This window comes from Carcharhinus amblyrhynchos, chromosome 9, assembly GCF_965287045.1.
Source record: "Carcharhinus amblyrhynchos chromosome 9, sCarAmb.v2.hapA, whole genome shotgun sequence".
Taxonomy (NCBI): domain Eukaryota; kingdom Metazoa; phylum Chordata; class Chondrichthyes; order Carcharhiniformes; family Carcharhinidae; genus Carcharhinus; species Carcharhinus amblyrhynchos.
In genome coordinates this window covers 16,370,986-16,386,610 of record NC_137332.1, presented here as the reverse complement: position 1 = coordinate 16,386,610, position 15,625 = coordinate 16,370,986, and the positions used below count along the sequence as shown (strand labels likewise).

Here is a 15,625-nt window from a genome sequence, read left to right as displayed (position 1 = left end):
ACAGACAGTGACCCAAGCTGGGAATTGAATCTGGGTCCCTGGCGCTGTGAAATAGCTGTGCTAACCATGCTGCCTGTTGTAAGCAGTTGCAAAATTGACACCATTGTTATTAGCATAACCATAATTTCTGTCCATCCCTGATGGGAAGAGTTTTGTATCAATAATCTTCAATAGCTGATACAGGCTTGGAATTGTCATGTGTTTTAAGAGATTTTGACATGGCACAAAGCAGATTGGTAATCCTGGAAGGCTCAGACATTAATTGGGTTGTAATTTTAAAACTTAAATATATGTTTTAATATTAGTCTCTATTTTACATTGTACTAGTGCTGATTTTCTGTTGAACAGCCACGTTGCACTAGCTTGTGATTTTAATTATTTTGTATACCTTTCAGGAACTTGTTCGGAAAGGGATTCCTCATCATTTCCGAGCTATTGTGTGGCAACTCCTATGCAGTGCTCAAAATATGCCTATCAAAGACCAGTATTCAGAACTATTGAAGATGACTTCACCATGTGAAAAACTTATAAGAAGAGACATTGCTAGAACATATCCAGAACATGATTTTTTCAAAGAAAAAGATAGCCTGGGACAGGAGGTTCTATTTAATGTTATGAAGGTAAAGTTGTCTTTTTTGTAATTCCTTATGAAGTTTAGCTTGTTTTTATTACAAGGAACCTTCCTACGTTTTAAAATAAAATTGTAATTTGAACAAGGATCAGAAACATCAAAAGGGGATATTATTAAAACAGTGCACAGTTTGAATACTTTTCCCTCATAGGTTAAAGAAAGTACAGGTAGATAGATGGACAGTAAATGTAACTCCCTTATTCGGAAAGGGAGGCAAATAGCAGGAATTTACAGGCCAGTTATCCTAACGTGTCATGGGGAAAACGTTCGAAACAATTATTAAAGATGCTATAGCAGGACACTTGGAACAGGTGAAAGCATTCAGGCAGAGTCAAGATGGTCTTGTGAAAGGGGAATCGTGTTTAACTAATATATTCAAGTTCTTTGAAGGAGTCATGTGCTGTGGAAGAAGGGGATTACCGTACTTTGATTCTCAGAAAGCATTTGATCAGTGTAGTAGGGAATGAGTTAATGAACTTTGTAATACTTGAGAGAATGAGGAAAAAATATCCAGTAATCTATATGCAGCCTGTTTTCATAAATTTCAGATAAATGTAACTTTGTTTTTGTGTGCCCAGACTGCTCAGTGCCCTTGCTGTTGTACAAAAGTTTCAGGTGACCCAGACTGGGAGATAGCTGCTCTTGCTATTGTACACAAGTTTTATGATAAGCCTGCTTAGAAATGATTTTGTAATAAATAATAATGAAATAATAAGTCGACTGTCTATGAAGCAGTTTAAAATATATCAAGTCAGTGAAGTCCGCAGCATATCGCGATTTACGAATGTCTGCCATTGGAATTTCATGTGCCATCTAGGTTTGCCTTGAACTGCAAAACTTAACTCAGTTTAAAAATAGAAAGAACTTAATTTAAAGGGTTTTGGATAGCATGGTTTTGATATGTAAAGTGGTATGATGCAACTGTCGTGTGATTATTTTTATTATACAGTATCACACTGCCATATAGACCCAGAATAAAATCAAATCCTGAAAAGCCTTAACTATTTTGTTAACATGACAGGAAGTGAAATCAGGTTACTTAGAGAGAGAGAGAGAGAATTGGATTCTGACTATACAGCCAGCTCAAAAATCTTGCAACATTCGGCTGAACACAACAGAAAGCTCATTACAACTTTTTGGTTATCTGTGTTTTTAAAGAGCTGGGTACAAATGGGCAAAAATCTGGCAAATGGATTGTAATGTGGACAGTTACGGAATTATCCATTTTTTGGCAGGGAGAATAAAAAAAACTTAGAATCTAAATAGTGAGAGAATGCAGAGCTCTTGAGGTGCAGAGGGATCTGGGTGTTCTAGCACATGAAATGCGAAAAGCTGTTACACAGGTATAGCAATTAATTGAAAAAGGTAATGGAACATTATTGATTCTTGTGAGGGCAATTGATTACAGAAGTAGAAAAGTCATAATTCAGTTATGCAAGGTATTTGTAAGACCACATCTGGAGTAGTGTGTGCAGTACTGGTCTCCTTATTTGGGGAGGGGATGATGCTCGTGGTGGAGCACAACATGATGGGGGGGAAAATAGGGGGAGAGAAAGAGCAACAATTTGATGATTAAACTGGCTTGAAAAGAAATTAAAAGTACAACTCAACCAGAAAAAGACGTTATTACCTCTATTTTTCCCAGGGCAAAAATGACAATTACAAGGGGGCACAAATTCAAGGTAGGAGGGGAAGAGGTTCAATGAAGATGTGCAGGGCAAATTTTTAACACGGGTGGGGCCTAGAATGCATTGCCAAATGAGGTGGTTGAAGCAGATACATTGGCGACATTTATCTGGATAGACATATGAAGAGACAGGGCATAGAGGGATACAAGCAGTTCGTCTCAATAGGACAAGGTGATCGGCACAGGCTTGGAGGGCCGAAGGGCCTGTTTCTGTGCTGTATTGTTCTTTGTTCTATCTATCTCCTGTCTCGGGTGAGTCTAGTTTGATAGTTGCCCTGTTAGTTGGGCTCAGCGTACCCAGCAAAGCTCTTGGGCACCAGCCACAATTCAGTGTTTGTTTTGAGAAGAGTTAGCATGAGCTGGAAGGTGAACCCTCACAACCAGAGACGCTGGTGGACCTGCCTTAGCCATCAGCAGATGCTCCTTGCTTCTCCCAACACAATCTCATCTTTCATTCAAAGACATCTCACAAAGTGCCAGGCACAGAGAGTTAGAGAGAGAGGAGGAGCAATTCTGATTTCTTAGCGCTTGAAAGGGGGGTAAATTAGAGAGAGAGAAGCAGCAATTCTGATTTCTTAAGAGTGCTTGAAAGGGGGGTAAATTCAAACTAATCTATGGAAACTGAAACCAGTTCCTGTGATGCTTCCCTGAATGGGGAAAAATAACTGGTGTGACTGCATCCTTGGTTGAAGGGGTCCTGTGGTAACAGATGAGGCTTCTCAGGTGGTTTGATGCAAGGGCATGTATGTGGGAGTGCCAGCAGCTATGGCACACTTGCACATATCTCGCGGCACACTAATTGGGAATCCCTGCACTCGAGTTCAGAAATGTAAGAAGCAACTTGATTTGAAATCTTCAAGATTCTGAGGGGTATTGACAAGATGGATGTGGAGCAGATGTTTCCTCTTGTTGGAGAATGTAGAACTAGAGGTCGTTGCTTAAAAATAAGAGGTTGTTCATTTAAGAAAGAGATGAGATAAAATTGTTCCTCTGAGGGTATGCCCTTCTGGAATTCTTCCTCAAAAGGCAGAGCTAGGTAGATTCTTGGTGAGCAAGGAGGAGAAAGATTTTTAGGCGTTGGTATGAAAGTGGAGTTGAGGTTACACACAGATCAGCCATGATCTTATTGAATGGTGGATCAGGCCTGAGGGTCCGAGTGGCCTGCTCCTACTCCTAATTTGTGTGTTCGTAAGTTCTGTTTTCTTGGAGGAATCTCTTAACCCTATACCTAGAATAGCCTTTGCATTGGTGTGAATTTGTATTTTTTTTGTATCATTGTGGTCTTAGTAGTTTATGGTTAAATAGTTAGCACTTGTGCAATGCACATTGTCCACCAGAAAATGGGGTCTGATTCCGAACTCAGTTTGTACAAGCCCCTTCTCGGTGGAAGAGAGAACTTTGATTCCGCCGGTGTGAAATCCTAACCCTAATTTGGAACTATAAACAGAAATAAGACAGAGTTACCATTGCTTATTTGACTTGGGGAAGAGACTGTGCAAGTGGGTTAGTGGTTAAATATGACAGATTCTCCTCCAAACATTAGAAGTAACATGAACAGTTCTATCTCTCCTATACAATCGACACTAAAGGTAAAGACTATAAATTTGGTTAGTCAACTTAGGCTTGAAAAACACAGCAGTCTTTAAAGCTCCTTATTTGAGTGCTCAGTAATGATTTATTTTCTGAAGACTTCAGCTTAGATGACAAAATACATCTTTGCAGAAAATATGTTGCCAGCATTTTCTTGATGAGTTATTAATTGTATATACTTGATAACAAGCCCAAGTGGCCCGTACAGAGAACTTCGACATTTAAGTGTACAATTATTAACATTTTTCTGTATTTCATGTTTTTAAAAACTACTGGCTGTGCGCAGCTTAGGAAAATGCATTTTGAGAATAAAGTTCAATTTTGGGTGCAAAACAGACAACCGTGCATTAACTGAACGCTATACACCCCAATGATTTTTCTTTCCATTAACTGAAAGAAAATCAGTGGGCTGTGTAGAATGTGTCTGATCTGCCAGCACTTGTTTGTGCCCCTGCTGGTAAATTGGATCCACATTGTGAAGAACTTTCCCCGTTATGAAATGAAACGCTGTCCAGTTGATGACCTGGAATTAAGGGGAGGCTGTGGCGCTGTGGTAATATTGCTGGACTAATCTAGATGGGGACCCAGGTTTGAATCCCACCAAGATAGAATCATAAGAACATAAGAAATAGGAGCAGGAGTAGGCCATCTAGCCCTTCGAGCCTGCCCCGCCATTCAATAAGATCATGGCTGATCTGTTGTGGCTCAGTTCCACTTTCCCGCCCTCTCCCCATAACCCTTAATCGCCTCTCTTATCAAGAACCCATCAACCCGCTTCTTAAAAATATTTAGCGAGGCAGCAGTGCAGAAGGAGGCCATTTGGTCGATCGAACCTGCACTGACAAGCCCACAGAGACCCAATCCCTATAGCCCCATTTATTTACCCTGCTAGTTTCCCTGACGTTAAGGGGCAATTTAGCATGGCCAGTCAACCTAACCCAGGTATCTTTGGGGTGTGGCAGGAAATCGGAGCAGCAGGAGAAATCCATGCAGACGTGAGAATGGACTGAGGCCGGAATTGAATCTGGGTCCTTGGTGCTGAGAGGCAACAGTCCTAGCAACTGTGCTGTCTATAGATGGTAAAATTTGAATTCAATAAAAATCTGGAATTAAAAGTCGAACGATGACCATGAAACCATTGCTGATTGTTGTAAAAACCCATTTGGTTCACTAATATCCTTTAGGGAAGGCAGTTTGTCATCCTTACATGTCTGGCCTACATGTGATTCCAAATCCACAGCAACATGTTGGTTCTTTAATGCCCTGAGGTGTTGGCAATAAATACTGACCCAATAGCACTACCCACATCTGTGAACTGAAAAAAAATTGCCTTTATTGAATTGGTCTACTTTGGAAAGGTCTTTTCTGGTGCTGTGGCTTTTGAAAAGAATGTCAAACTTCTATCATTTTGAAAGTTATATAAATTTTTTGGTACATCTGTTTACAAAAACAGTAAAACTTTTGCAAAGGCTAGCTTAGTAACCATTTGTTGCTGTTTGTTCAAGGAAAATGTTACATTTATTAAAATTGCCAAGATTTGGCTTGAACTGTTTTGACATATTGTAGGATTGATGTGAAGGCTTTAAGGAAAAAGGCTATGAAGAATTGAAGAGTATTTGTGGACTCTGTCATGTAGATTTTCTTTTGATCTTTGTGCACTTTTCCCCATCTCTATTCACATTTCTTGATTATTGTTTCTCCAGAGTAGTCTCGTCTCTCCTTTCTGCCCAGCTCACCCCTTCACTTCCATCTGTTTGTGTCTCCTTTCCACTGACACTGCATTAGATTTTGAGTTCCCTTGCACTCTGACGCATGCTACATCAGCTTGTACTCCATCCCTTCACTACCTCTATTATATCATTCAAAATACCTGGTGTACCACATAGTTGATCTTCATAACATTGTTTCAAGCCACTTTAAACCTTTTTGGCTATCAGAACTATTCAAAATCCTTGCTCAATATCTGTTTAAAACCTGCTAAGTTTTAATTAATTTCAACAATTATTATAGCTTTTATCACTTCCACAGATGCAGCTTATTGCACGAGAGACAAATGATTTTAATGAGACAAAAAAAAACCTGCATCTTGTATGAAGTAGGCTTTTCATGTAAAAAGTAATTGAAAAAATATTAATTTGAATTGAAAAGCTTTCTTTGAAAGGTTTTAGTTTAGGACTGTGCAAATTGTGGCTGCGTACAATAAGATCAGCTGATTTTAATGTCTTCCTTCATGTGAAAGAGTTGATGGAATGTAAAATAGTACATAGGAAACTTAGTATAATTCAGTCAGATTGATTGGAAGTGGCCCTTTTTTTTAAATGGCAAAAATTTTTCACAAGGAGAATTCATCTGCTGTTACAAGGGAGAGAGACCAAGATGAGGCTTGCTGGGTATGTCATTATTAATTAAATATCACACTTTGCAGTCAAGTGGCACTTTTTGACTTAGTAAAATGGATAACATAGTGGCTCAATGGGCAGCACTATGGCATAGTGGTTAACACTGCTCTCTCACAGCGCCAGGAACCCAGGTTAGATTCCCGGCTTTGGTCACCGTCTGTAAGGAATCTGCACGTTTTCCCTGTGTCTGCTTGGGTTTCCTCCGGGTGCTCTAGTTTCCACCCACAGTCAGAAAGACGTGCTGGTTAGGTGCATTGGCTGTTCTAAATTCTCCCACAGTGTACCCAGTGTAGAGGCACTGGAGTGTGGCAACTAGAGGATTTTCACAGTAAAAGCATTGCAGTGTTAATATGAGCCTACTTATAATTCAAATAAATAACACTAATAAAAAAAATTCTTAGGGAACATAGCAGCAACGTTATTAGGCACGATTTGATGCTAAGCCACATAGGAGATATTAAGATGGATGATGCAGATTTCCCAAAGAATCAGATGCAGTCCAAATAACCAGGGCATTGGGATAGAAAAAATGTCTTAGGAAGACTGAAGTTAAAAGAACAGAGCAGCTTGAAGACTATTGTACTTCAAATATTGTGGCCATCTTCACCTAAGGAGTCAATAATTGGAAAAGTAAGATAAAAGAACAGGGGTTGTTTCTTAGCTGGAGAATTGGAGGCGATTTGTCTACGCTGCTTGCAAAGAAATGTAGCTGAGAGAATTGTTTTGTTTCAGGAGTTGTAGCTACAATTAACTTAAACATTCAATGTGCCCTGGTGTGCTACACAGTATGGTCATAGTGGATCTGAAAAATGTTCCCGAGTTTCTATGTATTTGCTCAGGGAGTGAATATTTTACAGCGGGCTAAAAGACCATGCCGAAAAGAGGGCTGCTGTCAGCAGGCTCCAGGCAGAAGTGTTGCTGTGAGCTGGCCCTGTGCAGTTAAAGCTCAAGAGGAGGCTTGGGGAGCTGAGAATACAGGGTGGCACAGTGGTTAGCATTGCTGCCTTACAACGCAAGGGACCCAGGTGTGATTCCCAGCTTGGCTCACCTGTCTGTCCGGAGTTTGCATGTTTTCTCTGTCTCTGCGTGCTCCGGTTTCCTCCCACAGTCTGAAAGATGTGTTGGTTAGATGCATTGACTATGCTAAATTCTCCCTTAGTGTACCTGGAGTGTGGCGATTTAGGGTATTTTCACAGTTAATTCATTGCTGTGTTAATGTAAGCCTACTTGTGACACTAATTAAAGAACTCAAATTGTGCCAGTAAGTGGGGACTGCTTTGCAGAATTGGAATTGGAGGTGGGATTTAAATCTTGAAGTGTGCATTCATGGAGATGTTCATTGAATCAAAAACAGAAAATGCTGGAAAATATCAGCAGATCTGATAGCATCTGTGGAGAGAGAACAGCTAACAGTTTGATTTTTTTCGTAAGAACTGAAGACAGTGGGAAGTAGGATGAGGTTTACGCTGTTGTGACGGAGGGGGAGGGGTTTGGGGGCTTCATGTGCACTTGGTCTGCTGCATTTGTTGCACCCAGTGCAGCAAATCTACATTGGAGAGACTAAACGCAGACTGCGTGACTGCTTTGCAGAACACCTTTGGTTCGTCCACAGGCATGACCCAGCCTTCCTGTTGCTTGCTATTTCAATACACCATAGTGCTGTCGTACTCACCTGTTCACCTTTGTCCACCTCTTGTAATGTTCCAGTGAAGCCCAGCATAAACTGGAGGAATAGCGCCTCATCTTCCAGTAAGGCACTTTACGGGCCTTCTGGATTTGCATCGAGTTCAGCAACTTCAGACGATAAACACTTTCTCTGCCTTCACCCCATTTCCATCTCTTCTTTTTCTTATTTTAAACTTTTTTTATCTATTGATTCATTTTTCAATTTCCCCCTTGTTTTTAAATCTCATTTTTCATCTTTTTTTCCCTTATCACAATGTCCCCCCCACCTTGCCAACCCCATTTGCGTGGGGCCATCTGTTACCTGTCTTGGGTTGTCCTTTGACACTGCTCACCTTTGTTCTGCCATTTACACACTGTGATCGTTTAATGTGCTGCTACTAGTACCCTTCTTAGCCATAATCACCATTTACCTCCCCCTAGCCTCTTTGTCCCTGATATCTTTGTCAATCTCGCCATTCTCCACCTACTGCTGGCCTCTACCCAGCCCCACTGCTCTCTCCTCCTCCTCGTCCTCCTCCTCGTCCTCCTCCTCCTCCTCGTCCTCCTCCTCGTCCTCCTCCTCGTCCTCCTCCTCGTCCTCGTCCTCGTCCTCGTCCTCGTCCTCGTCCTCGTCCTCGTCCTCGTCCTCGTCCTCGTCCTCGTCCTCGTCCTCGTCCTCGTCCTCGTCCTCGTCCTCGTCCTCGTCCTCGTCCTCGTCCTCGTCCTCGTCCTCCTCGTCCTCTACCACCCCGAGCAACAGTATAAATCTCATCCCATTTCCAACTGTCTTCCGCTGTGATGAAGAGTCTTCCAGACTCAAAATGTTAGCTCAGTTGCCCCTCCACAGATGCTGTCAGGCCTGCTATTTTCTGTTTTTTTTCATATTTCAATATCTGCAGTAATTTGCATAAAGGAGGTGTTATGAATCTTAACCAGAGTTTCATGTTTTGATATGGTAACGTTTTTATTTAAAGTAAACAAAGTTTGAAATTCAAGATACTGCAAAGAGAATAAAATGACAAGATTCCACTGGTTTTGAACTCGAATAAACTTTACTATACAAGGTCAGAAAGATGAAACAATGATATCTATCTTATGCTTTAACATTCAGGGTTAATATGAGGTGCATATGAATGAACAGGTAAATTGGTCAAACACAGACTACAATAAATAACAAATGTGACCAAGACAGAACCCATGGAACTGTCAACAATCTACCCAGACATCAGTAAACATTAAATCCCATTGAAACTCTGCGTCCCTCACCAGTAGCTCCAGAAACTTTTCACTTTCAAGGATCAAGTCGCCAAATTCCAAAGCCACTCCAACTCAGACTGCCTCAATGAATATTAAGGTAAAAGCAAATTGCTGCAGATACTGGAATCTGAAAAAATCCCCAGAAAATAGTAGGTGCGACAGCATCTGTGGAGAGACAACCGAGCTAACATTTTGAGTCTGGAAGACTCTTCGTCAGAACTGAAGACAGTTGGAAATGGGATGAGATTTATATTGTTGCAATGCGGGCTGGATAGGAGGCCAGCAGTAGGTGGAGAATGGCGTGATTGATAAAAATGTCAAGGATAAAGAGACTAGGGGAATGTAAATGGTGATCACGGTTAAGAAGGGTGCTGATGGTGGCACCTTAAGTGACTACAATGTGTAAATGGCAGAACAAAGGTGAGCAGAGTGTCAAAGGACAACCTGAGATAGGTAACAGATGGCCCTAGTCGAATGGAGTGGAGGGAGGGGACATTGTGATAAGGGAAAAAAGGTGGAAAACAGGATTTAAATGAGGGAAATTGAAAAATAATAACCTTTGTGATTCTGTAATGATACAAGAAGATATGCTGAAATGAAGGATAGAGAGAAGCTGGGGGAAGAGGAAGCACTTTATATTTGAATTGTGCTTCATGATAGTTTCTTTTCCGTTTTACGACTGATGGGGAACTGAGAGGAGGCATGCGTCTAAAAATTGCAAAATGTTACTTGGAAGGGGGAGGAGTATGTGGTCATGCTTGTAGGAAGTTGCTTATTTTTCTAATGAATTTTTGAATAATGTTGGGAGGGTGTTGGTTACAGATCATATCTCTGAGGTCTCCATCGTCATCTGTAGTTTAATGGTAAGTCTTTATTACCTACTAGAACTATTTACATATGTACAGTAAAGGGTATGAGCTAGGAGCTGCCTCTATGCTCAGGTCCATCTGTCTTTACTCAGCACTACACTGACCCTGGGTCAGGGTCATGTGCATTCTTACATCACTGTGCTCAATCCCTCACTAACCCTGAATGTGTCAGATCTTGAAAGTAAAACTCGTTCTTGCTTTCTTTCAATCACTAGTCTTGTATAGTATCACCATCTTCCATCCTGTCTCTGGGACTGGTAGAGTGATGGTATGGAAAGGTTATAATGTCGACTTACTATGTCATGTGTTGTCTTGGAAAATAAGGTTGAATTGCATGGGGATGGGAATATGCTGATACAATCTCCTAAGTCTGCTCACCTGTTAAATAGTAGACCTGGCAAGATAGCCAGAATGCCACTTCAATTGTTAAATTGGATTTTTTAAAATGAGTAATTTTTATCAGTAGTTTACCCATGCGCAGCAGTTTGCAAGTTGTGTAAATTTGGGAAGTGCAGAAAGAACAGACTTGGTATTGTTTATGGATATAATGCTTTTGAGATACAAGTTTAGTCAACTGTTGCCATGTTGTTTTTCAACTGATTTTATTATTAACACAGTGAAAAGTATTGTTTCTTGCGCGCTATAAAGACAAAACATACCATTCGTAGAGAAGGAAACGAGCGTGCAGAATATAGTGTTACAGTCATGGCTAGGGTGTAGAGAAAGATCAACTTAATGCAAGGTAAGTCCATTCAAAAATCAGACAACAGCAGGGAAGAAGCTGTTCTTGAGTCTATTGGTATGTGACTTCTTCAGACGTCTCTATCTTTTTCCCGAAGGAAGAAGGTAGAAGAGAGAATGTCTGGGGGGTGCGTGTGGTCCTTAATTTTGCTGGCTGCTTTGCCAAGGTAGCAGGAAGTATAGACAGTCAATGGATGGGAAGCTGGTTTGCATGATGGATTGGGGTACATTCATGGCTGTTTGTAGTTCCTGTATAACTGACCAATGGTATGAATAGTTGTTGAGAATCGAGCAGCAAGAGAGCAGCTCCAGCTATCTGAATCAAGTACAATTGAGAGTGGCCATGTATATAAAAAAAAAATCAGCAAGTAGATTCATTTAGAAACCTCTCCAAAAGTTTGTTCTGTCACTATTGCTTCAGGATTGCAGATTAAAAATGATGTGGAGAGAAATAAAATATTTCCATTTCTGTGTACACAATTACAATATAAGTAATTTTTTTCTCAACAGTTATTGTACATATTGTCTTCACGTTAAGTATAATTTATTTCTGTTTGCAGGCCTATTCACTTGTAGATCGTGAAGTTGGTTATTGCCAAGGCAGTGCTTTTATAGTTGGACTACTACTTATGCAGGTATTTGGAATTACTGTGCTTATTCAAGAAATGCTTGTGGTTGTGACCTTGGTGTGTGTTTGCGTGCATGTGTTTATGCCACAGCATGTGGTAGCTGCTACTGTGCAATGTGCTGCAGTCAAACACTTGGGGCTTAGTATTAAGTGACCTATAAGAGGTCACAAAATGGCTTTGAAATCATAACATGTGAAATGAGCTGGAGTAAGCTAGATTTTTTCAGTCAGATCATAGCTCATCTACTTTAACTCCACTTTCCTGCAGTGTCCCCAAATCTCTTGATTCCTCTAATGTCCAAAAACCGACCTCCCTCTGTTTAGAATATACTCAATCGCTAAGTGTCCACCATTCTTTATAATTTTGAAGTATCACAACCCCTTGAGTGAAGAAATTTCTTCTCATCTTGGTACTATTCTGTGATTGTGACTTCTCGTTGTAGATTTGCCAGCCAGGGAAACACCCTATCAGCATCTATCCTGTTACATATTTAACCTAATCCATTGGGAAGGCTTATAAACTTGGCACGTGGCTCACGTTTTCTGAAGGCTGGAGTGTCTCAAGTTCCCAAATGCATGATCTGCATCCATTCAATATGATACGTCTGCAGCTGTTGATTTGTCTAAACGTGCCCTCATTTCTACCTTCACACCAACAAAGCTTTCACATCTGCAACATTAGTGTCACTTGAAGAAAAAGATCATTTCAAGCTCCTTTACTCCAGTGCTTTTAAAACTTTGACAATAATTTTTTTATCTTTAATTTCAATGTATGAGGAGCTCATGGATTTTTTAGTCACCTAAGGTGAACATAAGAACATAAGAAATAGGAGCAGGAGTAGGCCAACTAGCCCTTCGAGCCTGCCCCGCCATTCAATAAGATCATGGCTGATCTGTCTTGGCTCAGTTCCACATTCCCGCCCTCTCCCCATAACTCTTAATCCCCTCTCTTATCAAAAACCCATCAACCCGCGTCTTAAAAATATTTAGCGAGGTAGCCTCCACCGCTTCAACGGGCAGAGAATTCCAGAGATTCACCACCCTTTGAGTGAAGAAGTTCCTCCTCAACTCCGTTCTAAACCGCCCCCCCTTTATCTTGAGGCTGTGCCCCCTAGTCCTACTATCCTTTCTGAGCAGGAAGAGTCTCTCCACCTCTATCCTATCCATCCCATTCATCATCTTATACGTCTCAATGAGATCTCCCCTCATTCTTCTAAACTCTAACGAGTACAAGCCCAATTTATTCAGCCTCTCCTCATAGCTCAACCCCCTCAACTCCGGCATCAACCTAGTAAACCTCCTTTGCACTCCCTCCAAGGCCAAAATATCCCTGCGTAAGTACGGCGCCCAAAACTGCACACAGTACTCCAGCTGCGGCCTCACCAATGCCCTATACAGCCGCAGCAAGACCTCCCTACTTTTATATTCAATCCCCCTCGCTATGAAGGCCAGCATCCCATTCGCCTTCCTGACCACCTGCTGCACCTGCAAGCTGGGTTTTTGCAACTCATGCACAAGGACCCCGAGGTCCCTCTGCACCGTCGCCTGCTGCAGTTTTTCTCCACGTAAGTAATAATCCTTCCTACCGTTATTCCTACCAAAGTGGACCACCTTGCACTTGCCAACATTAAATTCCATTTGCCAGTTCCTGGCCCATTCACCCAGCCTATCTAGATCCTTCTGCAGACTCTCCACACCCTCCGCACAATTTGCCTTTCCACCAATTTTGGTGTCATCAGCAAATTTCAACACCCTACACTCGGTTCCCTCCTCCAGATCATCTATATAAATGGTAAATAGCTGAGGCCCCAGCACCGACCCCTGGGGCACTCCACTAGTCACCATCCGCCAATCCAAATAGCACCCTTTGACCCCCACTCTCTGCCTCCTATTTGACAACCAGTCCTCTATCCACGCTAACACCCTACCCCCAACTCCATGCCCCCTGACCTTCTGCAATAACCTCTTGTGAGGTACCTTGTCAAACGCCTTCTGAAAATCCAGAAAGACCACATCCACCAGCTCTCCTCTATCCACCGCCCTAGACACATCCTCATAGAACTCCAGTAAATTTGTCAGACACGACTTCCCTTTAACGAAACCGTGCTGCATCTGCTCTATCAAGCAGTTCCCCTCAAGATGCCTCGCTATTTCCTCCTTGATGACGGATTCTAACATTTTACCTACAACAGACGTTAAACTAACAGGCCTATAATTCCCCGCCTTTTGCCTGGCACCCTTCTTAAACAACGGCGTAACATTAGCCGTTTTCCAATCATCCGGCACTTCCCCGGAATCCAGCGACGTCTGGAAAATAACCACCAAGGCATCCACTATCACCTCCGCCATTTCTTTCAGGACCCTCGGATGCATTCCATCCGGTCCTGGGGACTTGTCCACAATCAGCCCCTCCAGTCTGCCGAGCACCACCTCTCTAGTAACAGTAATGTCATCGAGACCCTCCAGTCCTACCACCTTTCCATCTCTAACATCCGGCAAATTATTCACGTCCTCCTCCGTGAAGACCGAAACAAAAAAGTTATTCAAGACCTCAGCCATTTCCCCATCCCCTACCACTAAGTCCCCCTTCTCATCCTCTAAGGGACCAACGTTCACCCTAGCCAGCCTCTTCCTTTTTATATATTTGTAAAAACTCTTGCTATCCTTTTTTATATTAAGCGCTAGCCCAGCTTCATAGTTTCTCCTACCCTTCTTTATCAACTTCTTTGTCAATCTTTGTTGACATTTAAACCTCTCCCAATCCTCTTCTCGCCCACTGCTCTTAGCTACTCTAAATGCCTCCGCTTTTAGTTTAACACTTTCCTTCACCTCCTTCGTTATCCACGGCTTATTACCTCTCCTCCTATGGTCCTTTTTAACCATCGGAATAAATTTCTGCTGAGCACCAAGAAAGATCTCCTTAAAGATCCTCCACTGCTCCTCAGCAGACCTACCTTTCAACGCGCTCCCCCAGTCAACATTCGCCAATTCTTCTCTCATCCTACCATACTCCCCTCTATTCAAACAAAGGACGCGTGTCCGGGAACCCACTTTCTCCTCCTCCATGTGCACCAGAAACTCCACCATACAATGATCACTCTCCCCAAGAGGATCCTTCACCGCAAGTTCCCTAATTCTACCCGCCTCATTACATAGCACCAGATCCAAGATAGCTCGCTCCCTCGTCGGCTCCAACACACACTGTTCCAGGAAACTATCCCGGCAGCATTCCAAGAACTCCTCCTCAAGCCCAGACTATCTTCAGTTCCTTTACTTGCTGTTGCCAATTCTCTTTGCTCTTCAGTCACTCTCTCCTATGCAAGTTTTTCTCTCAGTTCTGTGAGAACCCCTCTTATTCTCTTCAATCTAATCTTGTCCATGGGACCAACTGTCTGTTCCCTTGATCCTGTTTCTTCTGATAACCATTCGGCTTTTCCTCCACACACATACTCGCTAGGTATTGGAAATGTTTCCTGCATCTTAATACCGTGTCTCTTTGCTTTTGAAAAGCTTAGTTATCACCGCAATTCTCCTGCAACCCCAAAAAAATCCACCTGACCCTTCTGCTAATGCATGTTAATACCCCATCCCTGATGTCCATTTTTGTGTCTCAAACTCTTCAGAGATTTTCTCAGATGTTCACATGTTCAATTCCAACTTGAATCACTGTTTAGGAAGCCAGTAACTTCAGCTGAAACATTCATGTTGGGCATTGGATCAAGACAGTATTAGCAGCAGCCATAATGGTTTACGTGGTTGTGGTAGAATAATCTGTCGGGTCTCCTTATTTTCATAATGACCACTTCAGCAAGTTACCTGAACTGCCTGATGCCAGTGAAACTGTACCAGAGAATAATGTCAATGACTTCAGGCAAGGGACTTAGTAAAGAAAATTGTTGAAAAAGGAAAGCAAAGGAATACAGCACATTGCAGGTATAGTTCTCAGAGTAACTGCTGTAATACATTTTTGTTGCTAGTTAATTGGAAGAATTGTTATAGGGATAGTTAAGAATTGGACTTCCCTTATCATGGTCTTAAAGTGACCCATTTTGTGATTGCCTTCCAGTTGACTCTCAGCAATATCCATAATCTTCACCAGTCGTTGTTTTGATCCAATTTCCAGGTACCTGGAGTTTGATAGAACGATCATATTACAAT

At 41.9% G+C, this 15,625-nt stretch overlaps 1 protein-coding gene across 9 annotated transcripts in view; it reads left to right on the top strand.

Moving 5' to 3' along the window:
- Positions 1 to 15,625, top strand: part of LOC145347607 (ecotropic viral integration site 5 protein homolog) — a 230,399-nt gene that overhangs the window by 66,531 nt on the left and 148,243 nt on the right. For all 9 annotated transcript variants that reach the window (XM_080195216.1, XM_080195215.1, XM_080195222.1 and 6 more), the window contains 2 exons: positions 396 to 620; positions 11,400 to 11,474. In XM_080195216.1, coding sequence (XP_080051342.1) covers positions 396 to 620; positions 11,400 to 11,474 — 300 coding nt within the window. The remainder of the gene's footprint in view (positions 1 to 395; positions 621 to 11,399; positions 11,475 to 15,625) is intronic.